Source organism: Ceratotherium simum, chromosome 35 (genome assembly GCF_057802395.1).
Source record: "Ceratotherium simum simum isolate JZ-2026a chromosome 35, ASM5780239v1, whole genome shotgun sequence".
In the NCBI taxonomy this organism is placed as follows: domain Eukaryota; kingdom Metazoa; phylum Chordata; class Mammalia; order Perissodactyla; family Rhinocerotidae; genus Ceratotherium; species Ceratotherium simum.
This window is the reverse complement of record NC_141934.1, coordinates 477,571-495,714: the sequence shown is the minus strand read 5'-3', so window position 1 is coordinate 495,714 and position 18,144 is coordinate 477,571. Positions and strand designations below refer to the sequence as shown.

At 58.9% G+C, this 18,144-nt stretch overlaps 1 protein-coding gene across 6 annotated transcripts in view; it reads right to left on the bottom strand.

Moving 5' to 3' along the window:
• The window catches only part of ARVCF (ARVCF delta catenin family member), a 49,497-nt gene that overhangs the window by 15,609 nt on the left and 15,744 nt on the right, over positions 1-18,144 (bottom strand). For 4 of the 6 annotated variants that reach the window (XM_087423712.1, XM_014796735.2, XM_087423708.1 and 1 more), the window contains exon 3: positions 5,748-5,975. The exons of 1 other annotated variant lie outside the window; for it this stretch is intronic. In XM_087423712.1, coding sequence (XP_087279838.1) covers positions 5,748-5,957 — 210 coding nt within the window. In that variant the 5' untranslated portion in view covers positions 5,958-5,975. Of the gene's footprint in view, positions 1-2,027; positions 2,084-5,747; positions 5,976-18,144 lie in introns of those variants that run through there. One more of the 6 variants, XM_014796737.2, reaches the window with a different exon arrangement.

The following is an 18,144-nucleotide window of genomic DNA, read 5'->3' as shown; positions in this document are numbered from 1 at the left end:
CCTGACCCAGGAAGGGGCTGCTGTCCAGGCCTGGAGTTTCCCCTGAGCTTCCTTGAACTTGTGGGATGGGCCTGGCACAAGACTCCAAGCCAGGGGCTGGAGTGGCCGGTACCCCAGAAAGGTGGACCCAACCACCCGCCACTGCTCTCAAAAGGGTCCCCAGAAGCAGAGGACCGAGCACGGTGCGAGGGCCCTGGGCCCCGTCACAACCCTGGGGCTCAGCTTCTTTGTGCAGAAACGGGAAGGACCCAGGGGTCAAGGCGGTGGGACAGGCTGGGTAGCGCCTTTGCGGCCAGACCCGTGGAGCGTGGGGAGCAGAAAAGCGAGGTGTGGGACAATGCAGAGGGGCTGCCACCTGGGCAAAAGCCCACAACAGCCTCCAGAGTGCATGTGGGAATGGCAGAGGGAGGGAACAGAGAAAACAAGCCAAGTTTTACTGGGGGGCTGGACTGAGGTCCTGGAGGCATCGATTTACCTACCCCGCCTGCACTTGGCAGATAAGCACCCACGGTCTGTATCATAAAGAACAAACTGTGAGGCAAGTGCCTCACTCTGCCCATGGCCCCACCAGCACACACAGGGTACAGATTAAGGTGGGATCCCACACCTGGCTCCCACAACTCCGAGGGCCAGGCCCCCAGAGGGCACAAGACGGCTACGCTGGACAAATGAATGGAGGAGTGGAGAAGTGACAGCCCTCCAACCAGCATGCCCATCCTGCATGGAGTCCAGGACAAGCCAGGCTTGCATCTCCTACCAGGGAGCAAGCCCTTGGCCACCACAGATGCCCTCTCCCTTGGGGTCCACCGCCTCTCCCCAGCCCTGGCAGACAGGAGCTCATCCCTCAGCAGCAGCAGTCCACCTGCCATGCTGAGTGGCAGAGAGGCCAAGGGGGTGCAGGGGCCCAGCAGGCTGGGGGGAGCAGGCTTGTAGGGGAGGGAAAGGAGGGCTGGCTGTCACCTACCCCAGCTTCCCTGAGCCCAGCCCACATCCATGAGCCATACTGTGGCTCAAATCCCGCCAGCCTACTCCCCCCTGCCCCCGCTCCTGGCTCCTCCATCTCTGGGGCAGTCAGTGGCCAGACCCTGGGGGCCGCAGCAGGGACACACAGCAAGCAGGGACTCAGCTGTCTAGGTGGGCCGGGGTGTGGGTGACCTACTTCCCACCACAAGGGGCCTGTCTCCTCGCTCCTTCCCGGACCCCGCCCCCTCTGAGCAAAGAGTGCAGGCTGCCCCCATGCCCAGTACTCAACCCCAGTACTGGGAGGCCAGCTGCCCGGGGTTTTCCTCGGAGACCCTATCCCACCTCTCCATGCGGGCAGGGCGTCCCCCAGCCCCCTTCACGTGGCTGCCGCGCAGACAGGGCTTCCATTAAAGCTCCGGAAGCTCCTTCGCAGGTCCCCAGTGTCGGACCCGCGTCGGGAACGCGAAGGGAGGGGAGGCCGAAGAGCCCCCAGGGGGAATGGAGTCCCAGCGGGGCTGGCCTCTCCAGACTCGGCCTACCTCCCGCATAGAGAGCCCCTGCGTGCTGTGTGCCCCTGCTGCGGCCCCCAGGGTCTGGCCACTGACTGCCCCAGAGGTGGAGGAGCCTGGGGCGGGGGGAGCTGGCGGGATTTGAGCCACAGTATGGCTCATGGATGTGGGCTGGGCTCGGGAAGGCCGTCACCCCCTACCCCCGGCTCCAGCACCTGTCCTGGGCGCCGGGCCGGGAGCGAGCCCACCTGGTTCCGCACCCGCTCCCCGCGCAGGGTCGCGCCGCCCGGGGCCCCGGGACCCGGCCGCCGGGGAGGGGCACTGGAGACCCCGCGGCCCCTCCCGCGCCTTGCACACACCCCCAGGGCGGCGCGCTCACTCCGCCACCCCGCCTGGCCCCGGGGCCAGACGCGCCGGCCGGAGCCCAGACAATAGCCGCCTCCCGACGGCGGCTCCGCGGAACAAAAGCGGTCCTCTCGGGAAGGCCGGCGCCCCGCCCTCCGCCGCCGAGCCCCCGGGACGGTGCCCCCGCGCCCGGGACAAGTTCCCTCCAACCTGTCTGAGCTCGGCCGGCATCGGGCCGAGCTCGGGGGCGCGGGCCGGCGCGGGCGGCAGCAGCGGCTAGACGCGGCTCGGCTCCGGCGCCCGGGCCGCTCGGGTTCGGGCTCGGCGGACTCGCTCCCGGCGGGGGCGGATCCGGCGGCGGTCACGGCGAGCAGCCAATCGGGCGGGGCCGCGCCCGGGCGGGCGGGGCGGCGCTCTCCTGCCGGCCGGCCGGGTCGCCCCTAAGTCTCCCGCAGCCGCTCAGGGTTCTTCGCCCCTCCCTACGGCCATCCCGCGGGGGTGACATTTTCCCGCCGAGTAACTTTGGCCTCCTCCCCAGGCCTCGGTTTGCCCCCGGTAAAGGGGTTCACACGCCCCTCCCCCTGTGGAGTTGGGGAAACTGAGTTCTGGCAGAGCAGAAGCCAGTGCGGCCATGGACAGAGCACAAGGCCACCCTCACTGGCACGAGCTGCTCATCCTGGCTGCGACTCAGTTTCCCCTTTTGTGAAGTGGGGGCCGATGAGACAGTAGTTACACTGCAAGATCTCTCAGGTCTCCCAGATCCAGCCCCAGACTCCAGCCCACCCCTCACCACAGTCCCCCCAAAGAAGTGTCCCCACAGAGCTCCACTGGGACCTGGCAAATGGCTGTGCACTGACCCCCTTTGTCTTGGGTTCTCCCCATCAAGACACAGAGGCCCAGGGTCCCCCCACTCTCTGAGGAGTGTCAGAGAACAAACAGCGGACTGGGGAACCCAAGTATTGGGTGACCCTGGGTGAAAGGTCATGGGCAGAGCTGGCCTCAGATCCTCTCCTCCATGCCTGTGATCTACCGGGAAGTGGTGGCTGGGGCGTCAGTGTAGCTGGTTAGTCAGGGGTTCCCCTGTCAGGTGCACTCCCCCAGCAGCCCCCGTGAAGAGAGTCTGGCTCTGTTGGGGTGAACGCAGACACAGGGGAAGGGCTGGGCTGTGGCTGGGGCCACCTCTTGGGTCATTACCCCACAGAGGCAAGCCAACAGCTCTCACATCATAAACAAGGAAGCCCCCCTCTGAACAGAGGGGGCCAGCCCAGGGAGGTTCAATGGATGGGGGAAGAGAGGGCCCGGGCCTGGGCCTCCTGCCTCCCACCTGTTTCTTCCCAGATCCCACTCAGAAACCAAGCCATCTCTGGGGCCACTCTCTGCTTCCACAACATGCCATGTACACAGGCCATATAGTCAGCATGCTCAAGCACTCTGGGTGTCCACTGTATGTCCCTCTAAGCCTCAGTTTCCCTACTTGCACAGGGATAAGTTGCTTTGACCACTGCCCCCTGCATCTTCTACCCATGGAGCCACCTGCGCAGGAGCAGGAGGACTGGACTGCTGCCCTGAGGGAACCTGGCCTGGATGCTTACATTTGAGCTGTTTGTCTTCTCCCCAATTTCCCCAGCTGCTAGCGCCCCAGTCACATACCCACCTTGGCCTAATCTGAGGCTAGCAGGTCCCTAAAAGTGTCCACCCCCCAAATCCTGGGTGAGGGCCAGCCCTGCTCCAGCCAGGAGTCTGGAGGAGGGGACTCTTCCTGTTGGAGGAGGAAAGGCAGGCATCCAGGACTAGAGCAGCCTGGGGGACAGAGCAGCAGTAACCCCTGGCCTCTCAACCCCCTGGTCCAGCTCCCTGCCTTGCCCCTGGCCCCTGGATTTTGCAGACCTCGGCTCCCTCCTGAGGACCAGCTCCAGGCAGCCCTGTGGCTCAGCAGGCAAGTCACTAGGCTCCTTATGCTGAGATGAATCTGGGAAGCAGGCTGGGCATTGAGGCTGCCAGGCCTGGCCAGCTGGATGTGGCCCCCCCTCACCCAGCGTCCCCATCAGCCCTACCAGTCCAGTCACAGCCCCAGGAACACATGCTCTCTCAGATCTCAGCCTGAGAAAACCATCTCCTCCCAAGAGACAGAAAACCTAGGGCAGGCTGCGAGGGCCTTGGGTGGGGAGGGACAGCGGGTGGGGTAGGGTGGTGGCCTGAGGTCCTCAGTCCTTACCCCTCAGGAGGCCAGGACTGCTCCAGCCTATGGGAACATCTTCCTTTGGGGACATCAACCCTCAGTGATGCCCTCTGGGCTGGAGGCTGGAGCCCTTTCCTCAGGGGCAGCCTTGGGGTCACTGACTGACACTGTCCCCATGTGGCCCAGCTGGCTGTTTTGCTCCCCTCCAGGTTTGCGGGTACAGGCCTCATCCTTTGGAGTGCCTGGGGTCCAGCGGACAGCAGGGGTGGGCCTCACACCTAGACCGACCCCACCTCGACCGACCCCACCTCAGTCCCAGCCTCCTGTGGACTGGCTGTGTAGCCCACCTCAACACCAGAGGGCTTAGAAAGACAGCTCCCCAATGGTGGAGGCTGCCAGAGGGTCTAGCCCTCTGGAGACATGGCTTTGGCTCCAACTGTGTACCATGCTGGGCTGCATGTGTGGATCAGCCACTGGCAGATGAGGACACCGAGGCTTGGGGTGGGCACTTGCCAGGTCCCCCAGCCTGACATGGGCCACTGCTTCTGAGCCCCACATGTCCCAGCTAGGCGAGGCTAGTCCCCTGGACCAGTGTCAGCCGAGACCAGCACCTTGCTCCCTTTGTCTCCAGCCACAGGGGCCCAGGCTGCCCCAAGCCACCAGCATGTGTGTGCTGGGCCCGCATCCACAGCCTGTCTGGTTCCCTGGAGCTGGGGCGCAGTGGACCAGAGAAGGGAGGTGTGCACGTGCTGGGGAACACGTTGGGAGGAGGTCTGACTGCCAGGTTTAGGAGGGCAACGATGCTGCCCCTGCTCGGGGAGCTGAGCTGGGGACACTGAGGAGCCGGGTAGGAGGGCCCTCTAGGGTCACTCTGTGAGGAGCCCAGGGGACTCAGCAGGCTGCAGCCTCCCAGGCCACCTCCTAGTGGTGAGGAGGGGCAAGAGTGGGAGGCCTGTGGGGTGAGCTTCCACCCAGGGGTCCACCGCTTCCCACAGCTCCTGGGACAGCTCCGCCCTGCCTGTCCCCGGCCCTGTGCCTCAGTCAATAACAGGAACCGCAGTGATCACAGCAAAGTCCAGGCCTCCTGCGTTTCCTCCTCCTGCCCCCAGCCTGTGAGCCAGGTGCTTGTCCGCCCCGTCTGCAGGTTAGGTACTGGGCACAGCAGGGGGAAGGGGTGGGGAGGCCAGGCTGTCTGACTCCAGAGTACGCACCAGGGCCAGGCCACAGAGCAGACAGGGCTCCACACCTCCCGGGGCTGAGCAGGGGCCTGAGCCCAGTCTGAGCGCAACGGCCAGTGGGGAAACTGAGGCTGCCAGGTCACCCTTTGAGCTGCAGGCAGGGTCTGGGGCCTTGCTCGGGCCTTCCCCTGGGGCTGACTCACTGATGCACGCAACGAAGGAAAACACCATGGCAGGGAGACTCGAGGGCTGGCAAAACCCTCAGTGTCACCAGGCTGGCTGTGGAGCTGCCTGGAACAGACCCTGCCCAGCTGCCTGGGCCCTGAGGGCTCACTTGAGTGGAGGGTGGTGTTCTGAGGGGTGGGTGGGCTGTGTCCTGCCCATTCATCACATGGTGCTCTGCACATCCAAGTGAGACTTCTAGCCCCCTTAGGATCCCATTTTTCTCCCCTCCCCAGAGGCCCCAGGAGGTCTTGCAATAAGCCATCGCATGCTGGCTTGTGGTCCACCAGGGTCCCTTGACTGTTTCCCCACTTGGCTGTTTTCACCCTTCCTGAATCACCGGGCTGTTACCTGCAGGACCAGCTGTTGCCAGGCCATCGACGGGGACTGCCCACTGCTCACGCCACCACTGCCCACACCAGGCTGCTGGGCACGCTCCAGCTGCAGGGCAACATGGCGTCGCTCCTGCTCCAGCGCCCGAGTCAGCCGCTCAAAGCGGGCCTCCTGCTCCTTCACCGAGGCCAGGATGCTGGCAGCCGAGCGCGTGTTGCAGTCTTCCATGACCAGGATGCCTGCTGGCTGCAGGCAAAGCAGAGCAAGGTCAGGGTGGGGCCGGGGCAGAGGCCTGGAAAGGCCAGCACGGGCCCCCTGCCCACCTCACTCACAGATCACGTGACTCACTCCCAGACCGGAGCATCCAGCTCTCCGGAGAGAAGCTGCATTGATTAAATTCTAAATTAAAAGCCATTAATCCAAGGCCAGCTGGAAGCAGCCGTCTCCCTCCCTGCGGGGTGTGGGGCTCTGATCCAGGCTCCTCTGCTTCCTGCCAGGCCCAGCAGAACCACGGACCGTGGGCGTCCCAGAGCCCGCTGGGAAGGGAAGGGCAGGAAGAACTAATGTGACCAGCTCTCAGACCCCCCAGGCCCTCTGCTGCCCGTAGCACATGCCCGCTCACCACAGTCTCATGGGGCTAGCCCAGGCCCATCTCACTGAGGTGAACGCTGGGGCCCAGGAGGGTGGGGGACCCATCAATAGCCACGCAGCTGGTGTGGCAGAGCTGGTGTGCCTGTGGGCAGAGAGTGAGAAGCTGCTCCACAGCCATCAGGTGCCCTGGACACCTAGGCAGCTGCAGGGGTGACACTGGCCTGCAGACCAGCAGTCTGGCCTCCATTCACAGCCACACTGCCTGGGAATGAGGGTGGTGTCTACACATATGGCAGAGTGAAAACCGAGTACAGCCTGGTTGAGATTCTGTGCCTGGAAGTGGCTTGTGTGCCTGACGCCCAATCCAGATGGAGACTGAGGGAAGGGGCCTAGGTGTCCAAGGCCTAGGAGGGTCAGGCCTGCCTGGGCCCTGGCCCAGTGCTGCCCCTGCAGGCCCCAGGGGAGCAAGTGGGAGTGGCGAAGGCTTGGCAGCTGCAATGACAAGGCAGCACTTTCCTGAACACTGCTTCCCGGCTGCCCAGCGTGTTCGTTTTTCTTGGGCAAAAAGAAGCAGGAGAAGTATGTGGAGCTCAGACCCAGGCACGCAGCAGCACACAGGGTGCACGCCATGCAGCCACACTGCCCAGTGCTGCTCAGGGCCTCCTCCTGGCCCAACATATGCCAGCCGACTGAGGCTGACTCTGCTGGCCCCCTCCCTGCACCGACGACGTAGGGCCTGGGCCTGAGACACAGCACAGCAGGCAGCACCCCTGCAGGGCCAGCTCTGCTGCTCATTGGCCTGGGCGGAGCCGGCTGCAAAGACAGAGCCCTAGAGAGGAAGGGTCAGTGCTGGGCCTGGCCATACCGGTGCCGGCTAGGCCAGGGACACAGTTGGGGGGCATGGGTGCAGCTCGAGGTGAAAGGACACTGCAGAGCCCAGCCCACTGTGACAGCTTGGGAAACCGAAGCCCAGCGAGAGCAAGCAGCCAGCGTAAGTGCCAGAGGCTGTGCTCCACTCCCAGCCCCTCTCACACAAAACTGTCGGCGTGACCGTGCGGATGGGCAGTGAGACCAGCACAGCTGGAAGAAGGAGAGGTGGTGGCTGCTGGGGGTGGAGGGGAGCCAGCAGGGAATAAGGGACAAACAGCACAGTGCATCCACGGCCGTGAGCACGCAGCCCCAGCCTCCAGCTGCCCTGCCCTGGCCCCTCCAGGGGTCCAAGGAGCACCCCTGCACAGGGGGTCCACTCGCTCCGTCTAGGGGTTGGCGGGGGGGCCAGAACCCTGAGGCTACAGCGAGAAGGTGGCCAAACCCCACACTGACTTTCTCATTGCCCAGTTCTCTCAGCTGGAGCTAAATAACTGTGTGTCTCCCAGGAGACACCCCCAAACACTAGCCAGCCCCGGGAGAGAGTACCCCACAGCTGCCCACAAGAAAGCAGAAACCCCGGGTCTGGTGCCCATGCCCTCTGTCCCAGGCTGAGGGTGCACCCCTCTGTCTGCCTGCGCGTGGAGGTGCCGAGCCCTCAGGCTGCAGCTTTGTTACCTCAGTGGCCTTTAGGGCAGCCACCGGCCGGGGGCATCGAGGAAGCAGGGAAGACCTGGGCCCACTCCCCCAACATGGTGGCCTTCCTGGGTCTGAGGTGCACGGCCCACGCACAGGAGCATGTGCCCGTGCAGGTGACCTAGGCCAGCACCCCAGAGAGCAGCTTTCCTGATGGCAACTCAAAATGCTATTTTTATGTTAAAACAATAAATATGTGATGACATGGAAGGCAAAATGTACATGAATTTTTAAGATCAGCCACAAGACTTCAAACACATTTTCCCCAGCTGGGCCTTGGGATGGGGCCCCAATCCTGGGTAGGGGTGAACACCAGATTCGCTTCTGCTGTGGCCCTGGAGGGTCTGGGGGCGGGCAGGGAAGTGCCATGCTGCAGGACCTCGGCTGACCCTCAATCTCCTCTCTGGCCGATGCCATCACAGCCTCCATCCACCTGGGAAGGGCCGCGCACTGCCTGCCAGGCAGATCCCTTACAACCCCCACCCAGACCCCAACCACCGGCTTTGCAAGTCCTTGGTGGAGGTGGCATCTCCCCACATACGCTCATCTGCCCAGCCGCCCGTGGAGTTGATTTAGCAAGAAGAGGTGGATGAACATGCCGTCCAGAGACAGCCCTGCCTGTCCTAGGGCAGGAGCGGAGGTGGTCGACCTGGGGAAAGCCTGTCCAGGCCTGGGCACCCCAGGAATGACCCCAGGTGGATGGATTGGTGGGTGGATGGAGGGATGGAAGGGTAGGCGGCTGGACGGAAGGGGAAATGGATGAACAGGTGAACAGATGCATGGATAGGAGGGGGAGCAGGTAGTTGTAAGAGAAGATGGGGGTAGATGGATGGGTGGGTGGATTGTTGGATGGGCAGGTGAATGGGTACACAGGTGGGTGGAAGAATGGGAGGCTGGCTGGAGGGATGAGCCAACGGACAGTTGGCGGGGATGAACTGGTGGGCAGGTGGGCAAGAACGGGGTTCTGAAACACTACTGGGAGGAGGGAACCTCAGCCCCAGAGCTGTAGGCACAACCCTGCCAGTACTGGCTCCATCAGGAAAACGAAGGCACCATCAGAGTAACTAGGGGAGATGCTGATCCTTCCCCTGAAACCTAAACCCACATTTGATGCCTTCCTGCCGACCCAGACATTCCTCCTCAGGAGTCCAGCCAGACCCAGCTCCAAGAAATCAAATTATGGGGCCTGAGTCCAATCCGGGCTGAGGAATTGGAGGAAATTCTTAGGGGTCAGGCCCGCAGGGGGGGCCTGGGCTCCAGTCCTGAACCCTCAACGGCCATCTGAGGGCACACTGCCCACTGCCCCTGCCCCCCATGAGGGGAGGGAGAGGATTGGCCACTGGCTGAGCCTCCTTCCACATCTCTGCCCCCCACCCACCTAGACGGGGAGGAAATGGTGCCACCAGGAGCAGAACCCAGGCTGGTGGTGCCAAAGCCCACTCTCAGCCTGGAAGGGGAAAGTGTCTCCCCCAGGCACTGCCCATGGGGCCCATCTTTACCCTGTCGCCCCTACTGTGGTCAGACACGGGGATAGCTTCTGGCCGAGCCCACAAGGACAGGCACTGTGCCGAGGCCAGGGACAGGGCTGGAGCAGGAGGCCCGGGGTGTGGGGTTCACATAGGGCGGACTCCACGTCCGTCCTGCCAGCCAGCCAGGACCAGAGGGTCACTCACAGTCAGTGCGGGGTCTGGGGTGCCTGGGCGGGAGAAGGCTGTTGTCAACCTTAAAGCGTGGAAGAAACTGCCAAGGAAAGATGGGCCAGCTCGACTCTGTGAGAATGAAACATCTCTGTACAGCCAAAACAAAGCACCACATATGGCTATTACGGTTTTTTTTTTTTTTAAGTGACACCATTTAGAGCAACACAGGCAGCGAGCGTTTCAGACAAAAGCTGGGTAATGACTTTACTTCTGAACCGCGACTTCATCACGGCGGAAGCCGGCGAGGGGCACGTGGGGACACGTCACACTAGTCTCCCCGCTTTTGTGCATTTGTAATTCTCTGGAATAGAAAGCAAGAGAAAAAGACATAAAGACAACAAAAGGCAATGGACATGCTGGGAGCAAGCGTTCGTAACATCAAGCATTAAAGTGGTACCCTCAGCTATCAGGTGCTCTTACAAATCAATAGGAAAACCCAAAACCCCAACTCACACTGGGTCAAGGCCATAAACAAGTAACGTGGCCACAGAGACAAGGTGCAAAGCAGTGAGCGTGGAAATGATCGTGTGTGCACACAGAAAAAAGACGGCAAGAAATGTGACTCAGGTGGCAGTGGCGCTTGGGGCAGAGGGCTAGCCCACAGGCTGCTCCGGGCCCCGGCCCTAGAGGTCTGCACGTGCCAGCGTTCGAGGAGGAGCAGGAGCTCCTGCCACAATCAGAAAGTAAGTCAGAAAGGAAAGCAGACGCCCCAGAAGGCGGCAAGTGAGCGAGGAGGCTGGTGAACTCAGCTCCCCAGGGGCCTGGGCGGTGCCATCAGCCGCCGCAGGGATGCAGCTGCAGCGGGATTTTCAGGGAGCTGTGCGAGCCATAATTGGATTCAGCCTGAAAATCAGATTTCCCCAGCAGAGAAGGGCCCCTGCCGCACTGGGCCAGATACCATGGAGGGCGGGGGACAGACAGAGACAGCCCCCCAGTGACCTCCTTCTGCCCCTAGGCTGTCCACGTGGACGTCCAGCAGCACACATCCGAAGATCATATGGAGGATGACTGGGGGTGAGAACAGTCCGGGAGTGTTCTTCCCAAGGGGTTCTTGCCCTGTGCAAATGGAGCGCCCTAGGCCAAGGGCAGCGCTGGTCAGCCCCAGGGCAGGGGCCACTGGGCTGGCGGCCCAGGAGGACGGGGGGCGGTGGGGGGGCTGATGTAGGAGGCTTAGGGTCAGGTCAAGGCAGGGACATTTCTGGGGGCCTGGGGAGCCTGGGGTCTGGCGAGCTGAAAGCCTGGGCCCAGAGCTGAGTCTGAGGAGTGGCCAGGTGACTGCAGGCCAGACATGGCAGAAGCAAGCCTCACCCTGGCGGGCGGGCAGGCGGGGGCAGGTGAGCATTCCAGCTGCTGCCCCACTTGGTGAGCAACTCAAGCCATAGGGAGCCAGTGCCAGGGCCCCCCGGAGGGTCTCAGCCTGAGATTCCTACTGGGGCAGGTCAGAGAGACACGCTACCTGAGCCAACTGTGGCACCCTCCAAGTCTCCTGGGTTCTGTGGGACCCACCTCTCCGTGAGGACTCATGGGATGGGGATGGACAGCAGGCCCCCAGGCTGGTGTTCAGAGCAGCCCCCTCACTGCCCCTCCTGTGCCTGACCCAGATTCCAGCAACAGCCACAGCCCAACGGCGGTGCCCTGCAGGCTCTGAGGGTGGGGTACAGGCAGCAAGGACCCACCCCCTCCGCAGTCCCTGTGGCAGCCAACCCGGGGGCACCCCAAGGGCTCAAGGCCCTATGGTTAGGGAGTCATGGAGCTCCAGGCAGGGATGGCTGGGGACTGGCAGTCACAGTGCCCTCTCTGCCTGCATGGGTAGCCCACCCACTCCACCCTTGACCACGAGAGGGGAGCCTGAGAGGGTCAGGGAGGTGTCGAGCCCCAAGGTATTCCACTCTGTGGGGCAGGCTGGCCCGCTGCCTCCATCGCCTCCCCCACCAGGCACCGGGCCTGCAAGGTGCCCTGTGTGGTTCCCCCAACGCCCCAACCCCCAGTCCCGCTCAACCTCCACTCCATCTCAGGGAGAGAGGAGAAGCATGGTGGGCAGTTATGAGGGCCTAGCCCCATCCCACCGCACTCTGGGGTGGGCACAGGGACCCAGGCATTCCAGAGGAGGAGCCGGGGCTCACAGCCAGGCTGGGACCAAATCCAGACAGATCCAACGGGCCCCAGGGCCTGGGAGCCCAGCCCCTACCAAGGGCCAAAGGATCCGAGAGATGCCCTGATGGTCCCAGCAAGACACAGACAGGGTAGCTGTCTAGCCAGGCCGAGGGCCATGGCCTGTGTACCCCAGTGCCCTCTGCCTGGAATGCCCTTTCCCCCACACATGGTGGACCCCGCCCCCCATCACCATGGCAACACCCAGGCTTCTCTAGGAGAGACAGAGCCTCTTTGTAGAGGTACAAAGCCCCTTTGAGGGGCAGTGGGGGTGCAGCCCCTGGAAGCCTGTGGTCAATAAGCCTCTGGGAGGCAACGCAGGGTCCCCCAGCCTATACCCCTCACCCCGGGGTTGCAGGGCCAAGTAAGCCAGGGCTGGAGAGCCTGATGGTTAGGGGCTGGGACACATCCATACCCCTACACCCCTGCCCCAGCTGCCTACAGAAGGGTCCCTGGGAGGAGCCCACGGCCCGAGCAGCGGCTCTCTGTTGGATATTGGGGGATTTCCCACTGTCTTCCCCATCGTTTTGACAAGGAACACGCTCCGCCTGGAGAAGTGGAAAAAGCCATTGGCAGCGGGAACTCCTGCCTGACAGGAACCAGCTCAAGACCCAGTGAAACGGACACAGTACAGTCCTTGGGGGAGGGTGCAGGGGGCCGGGTTGGATGGTGGGAGGGCTGGTGCCAGGCCCACTACGGGGCTGTGCACGTCCCAGCTCACTGTCCCTCACTTCTCTGGCCTGGCTCCCCTGCTGTAGGGGCCCTGTCTTCATCCGCCTGCCCTCGGCAGGACGTGGCGGGCCCAGCTGAGTGGCCCGGGGCAGCCTCGCTGCAGCCACAATCTCAGGACAGGCCTGGAAAAGGGCAAAGTGGCCCGGCTTGCTCCAAGGTTGGGGAGATGGCACCCTGAGGACAGTGTCCGTCCAGGGTATGGTGACAGGACCCAGAGCACAGTGCCCCCCACCCAGCATGGCTGCCCTGTCTGTGCCCCAGCCCCACACGCAAGGAGGCTCACCCCAGCAGGCCCCCAGCCCTGGAGGTGGCCCCAGCCTAGAGTCCCTCCCCACCCTAGTCCACGGGTCCCTGATACCCTGACTGCTGCTGACTGGGCACCTGGCAGTGCCCCCTCATGCTGGGCACTCTGCCTGCATGGCCCTCCCCAAGTGACCTCAGCCTGACCTACTGCAGCTTTGCTAACTAAGCCCCTGGGGTAGGGGGTCACAGCCCCCAGGCTGTAGCATGAGGCAGTGCTGGCCCATGAGGGATTTGTCCCTTTGTAGGCAGATCCACACAGGTCCCAGGGAGAGGCCGAGGGGCGACCCTGACCCAGCAATGCCCCTCTGAGTCAGCAAGCGCCCCATGCACCCCCATGAAGGCCCCCACCTCACCCTCCCGCCTGCTTTCCTGTGGGCATTCCTGCTAGCCGCTGACACTCGCAGGCATCAGGCACATCCTGGGACCATCATCAGCAACACCCGTCAATCCTCCCCACAGCCCTGGGAGGGAGGGTCAGCAGGGCCACGGGCCGGCGGGGGGTTCCAACATAGCCCCGTGTGGGGCCTTGCCAACCGGGGAGATGGGCCTGGGGCTCAGCTGGATCCCCGAAGTTCTCTGGGAAGAGTGAGATGTGTGGGGAAATTGGTAATTCATTCCCTCATCAGGGAACAACACTGGGGACCCAAGCAGGGAGACTCTACCGGGCCCTGCCTGCGCGATGCCCACAGCCCAGTGGGGGGACAGGGCCAACGAGCAGCACAGGTGTCAGGAAGAGCCCCCGGCTGCCATGGGCAGCAGCAGGGTGCCATGGCGAGGCTGCTGCAATGGCTGTGGCCACCCAGCTCTGGATGGATCAGAGGTGGGTATGTGTGAGAGAACAGGGTGTGCCCTGAGGAGGGAGGTTCCAGACTCTTCCAGCCCCACTCCTGGCCCTCTGCATCCAAGAGCCAGGTCCCCTCCAGTCTGCCCTTGCCCAGGGTCCCACGTGGTCTCTGGCAAGCTCTGGATCCTCCCGGGGTGCCCATGGATACCCCTTCCCTCCCAGAAGCTGAGCTGGATGCCAGCCTTGCTGCTCCCAACCCCCCTTCCCTGCCTGGGAGCCAGCTGCTGGTCCTGAAGCTCTGGAGTGCCCATGGCAACAGGTCCAGACGCCACTAACCTCCAGCAAAGTCCCGCATTTATATGCAAATGACCCAGTGGGAACGCACAGGGGGCTCCATCCCACCTCCACCCAGGGCAGACTTTAGGCCCTGCGGTGTCCCCCCCATCTGGCTCCCCCCCACACCCACATACACACCACGAGAGCCTGCTAGGAAAGTCTGTGTCCGGCCCCTGCCACAAGGAGGCGGCGACCCAGCAGAAGGCATGCTGACAGTCTGGGGACCTCCTAAAACCCACCTGCAGGTACACGTGTGCAGCCACCCACACAATCATGCACACACATTCATACAAACACCCGCCCACAGGGACCCAGAGATACACCCACAGGCACGCACACGCACACGCCCATCCACACTGTGTGGCGGCTGCTGAGCTCACCAGATACCCCTGCATCACTTGCCCCACTGGAAATGGATGTTGGGTGGCTGGAAAGTCCTGACAGGTCATTTGGTTGGGGAAAGGTAGGACTATGACTCCTCAGCCATCATGGCTCCTGGTGAGGGTCAGCGTCCTGGGCAGACCCCATTCTGGCCTGAACACCAGGCCAGGTTGTCCCCCACCAAGAGGTCAGGCCTATCCCTGACATCACAGTCTGCAAGTGGCTACAGCCTCTGATCCACACTGAGGTGTCTCTGTGACAGGCCTGGGTGGCAGGGCCACGGACCCCAAACAGAAGCACCCAGCATGTACAGACCACCCCCCTCACCCCAGCAGCACTCCAGCGCCCCCTCAGAGGACGTGGGAGAGCTGCCTTCCACTGAATTACGTTTTAGTTTTAATATTTGTGCATTTATTAGCACAAATATTAGGGAATGGCTGATATGTGTCCTCAAAAGGTTAAAGACAGGAACTAATGAACTTGGAACAGATCACAAGGAAAAAGAGGCATCACAAATGATGGGGATCCCGTGGAGATTCAAAGGAGAAGACGGTAGAGGCAGCAAACAGCAGACAAGCCGCTGGAGCACATCAGACAGCGAGGCAACAGAGAGCCCACTCAGGGCCGTCCTTCCAGACCAGCAGAAAAGGACAGAGCTGATAGAAGAGGGAAGGCAGGAGACATGCAAAATGGATCCCGGGCCAAGCTTTCACCTAACAGGAAGTCCCTGAGGAGAACAAGCAGACCCGGGGCTCACAGAGAAGGCCTGTAGTGAGGTTGCCAGTGTCCAGGTCCGAATCTGAGCCTTCTGTCCAGAAAACAAGCTGAGGAAACCGTGGCCAGGTCTCTTCCAGGCATTGTACGATCCGCTCTCTTGAGGCAGGTGGTCCCCCGTCTCCTAACTGTGCGGTGTCCGCTCCGCAGCCCGCCAGCCCGGCCCACCGCTGTGCAGACGTCCCTGCCGCCCTGAGGACGGGTCACACTCTCCACCGCACTGTCCACGCGGATGCCAGCCGCAGCACTCTGCGCCCACTCATCATCTCTCACACTATCGACACTCTTTTAAGGTAAGAAATAGCTGACAGCTTTGTTAAAATAAACAAAATGCCTCACCTCCTTAACTCGAGCTCTTTAAAAAGGTTAACCTAGCTCTGAAATCCCTTGAGGAGACATGATGGTGAAGTTTCTGGATTTTCAGAGTCATCATTTGCCGTTCACGTGGTCGCTCTCTGCCTGGGAGGCAGCACACGGCTCAGCCTGAGCCCTGACGCTGCTTTAAGAACAGAAGGAAGGGAACAACAGCAGAGTCGCGAGGCCTGGCTAACCCAAGCCACCCCTGCTTGTGCTGCAGGAATTTAAACCACGGTACCACACCGCAAGCAGAGGGTCCAGGCAAGGCCCCTCAGGGAACCGGGGGGGCTGCCGAGAGGGCCAGCTCTATTTCCAGCAGGGCGCTGATGCTCTGTTTGCCTCAGGCCGGCTCCAGCCGTCCCAGAAGTCCTGGGCCAGCTGCAGGGGGGTGTTCATACTGTCTCAGGAAAGCTGCAGGCCTTGGCCTGACGACTGCAAGGAAGTGGGCATGAGTCCACAAAACACAAGACAAAGGCCAACCAGCCCAAACGACCAGCCCAAACAAACACACACACACAGATAAATAAACAAATATGTGAGGTGACGGATGTGATAATTAACTAGATGGTAGGAATCTTTTCACCACGTATATGTGTATCAAATCACCATGATGTACACTTCAAATATCTTACAATGTTTTATGTCAATCATATCTAAATAACCCTGAAAAAAAAAAGAAGAAAAACAAAGGAATACTTTTAGCTACCTTAAGTTTAAAATTCAGTTGCTTAAAAATAAGCTTGAAAAATGTAAAAAAAAAAAAAAAGCCACTCAATTGTGTTTAGTATGCCTTTCCCTTGTATATTTGTTTCCTTTTTTTCCCCTTGTATAATACTTTAAAATAAAAAGATAATAAGAGAATACTATGAACAATTATACACCAGCAAATTGGATAACCTAGATGAAATGGACGAATTCCTAAAAACACACAATCTACCAAAATGGACCTATGAAGGAAGAGTAAATGTGAGCAGACCTGTAACTAGTAAGGAGATTGAATCAGTACTCAAAAACCTCTCAATAAAGAAAGGCCAGGACGAGACAGTTTCACTGGTGAATTCTACCAAACATTCAAAGAAGAATTAACATCAATCTTCCTCAAGCTGTTAACAAAAACTGAAGAGAAGGGAATACTTCCTAACTCATTCTATAAGGCCAACATTACCCTGATACCAAAGCCAAAAAAGAACACTATGGATCAAGACCCCTTATGAACATTGACATAAAAATCCTCACCAAAACAACCAGCAAACTGAATTCAGCAGCATATTAAAAGGATTATACACCACGACCAAGTGGGATTTACTCTTGAATGCAAGGATGGCTCAACATACGAAAATCAATCAACACAATACACACCATGTTAACAGAATGACAGGGAAAAAAATGATCATTTCCACTGATGCGTAAAAAGCATCTGACAAAATTCAACACTCCTTCACGATAAAAACACAAAACAAACGAGGAATAGAAGGGAACGTCCTCAATGTAGTAAAGGCCATATATGGAAAGCTACATCATACCACACATGCTACATATCATATTATACATACACCACAACTAACATCACACTCAATGCCGAAAGACTGAAAGCTTTTCCTCTAAGACCAGAAATAAGACAAGGATGCCCACTTTTGCCACTTCTACTCAAACAGTACTAGAAGTCCCAGTCAGAGCAATTATGCAAGAAAAGGAAATAAAAGGTATCCAAATTGGAAAGGAGGAAGAAAAATTATCTCTGTTTGCAGATAACATGATCTTATATGTAGAAAATCCTAAAGATTCCACAAAAAACTCAGAACTAATAAACAAGTTAAGGAAAGTTGCAGGGTACAAAATCAATACACAGAAATCAGTTGCACTTCTATGCACTAACAATGGACAATCCAAAAAGGAAATTAAGAAAATGATTTCATTTACAATAGCATAAAAAAGAATAAAATACCTAGGGATAAACAACTAAGGAGAAGAAAGGCTTGTACACTGAAAACTACAAAATCTTGCTGCAAGAAACTAAAGAGGACCTAAAAAAATGGAAAGACATCCCTTGCTCATGGATTGGAAGACTTGATATTGTTAAGATGTCAACACTACCCAAAGCAATCTACAAATTTAATGTAATCCCTATCAAAATCCCAATGGCATTTTTTACAGAAATAGGAAAATCCATGCTAAAATTCGTATGGAACCTCAATGGGCCCTGAATAGCCAAAACAATCTTAAAAAAGAAGAGCAAAGTTGGAGGACTCACACTTCCTGATTTCAAAAGTTACCACAAAGCTACAGTAATCAAAAGAATGTGGTCACGGCATGAAGACTAACTTATAGACCAATGGAATAGAACAGAAATAAATCCTCACATATATGGTCAATTGATTTTTTACAAGAGTGTCAAGACGATTCAATGGAGGAAAGAACAATCTTTTCAAAAAATAGTGCTGAGAAAACTGGATATCCACATGCAAAAGACTGAAGTTGTACCCTTATCTTACACCATATACAAAAATTAACTCAAAATGCATCAAAGACCTAAACATAAGACCTAAAACTATAAAGCTCTTAGAAGAAAACATAGGGGAAAAGCTTTATGATGTTGGATTTGGCAATGATTTCTTGGCTATGACATCAAAAGCCTGGGCAATAAAAGTAAAAACAGATAAATTGAACTATATCAAAATTTAAAACTTATGTTCATCAAATGACATCATCAACAGAGTGAGAAGGCAACCTAAGAAATGGGAAA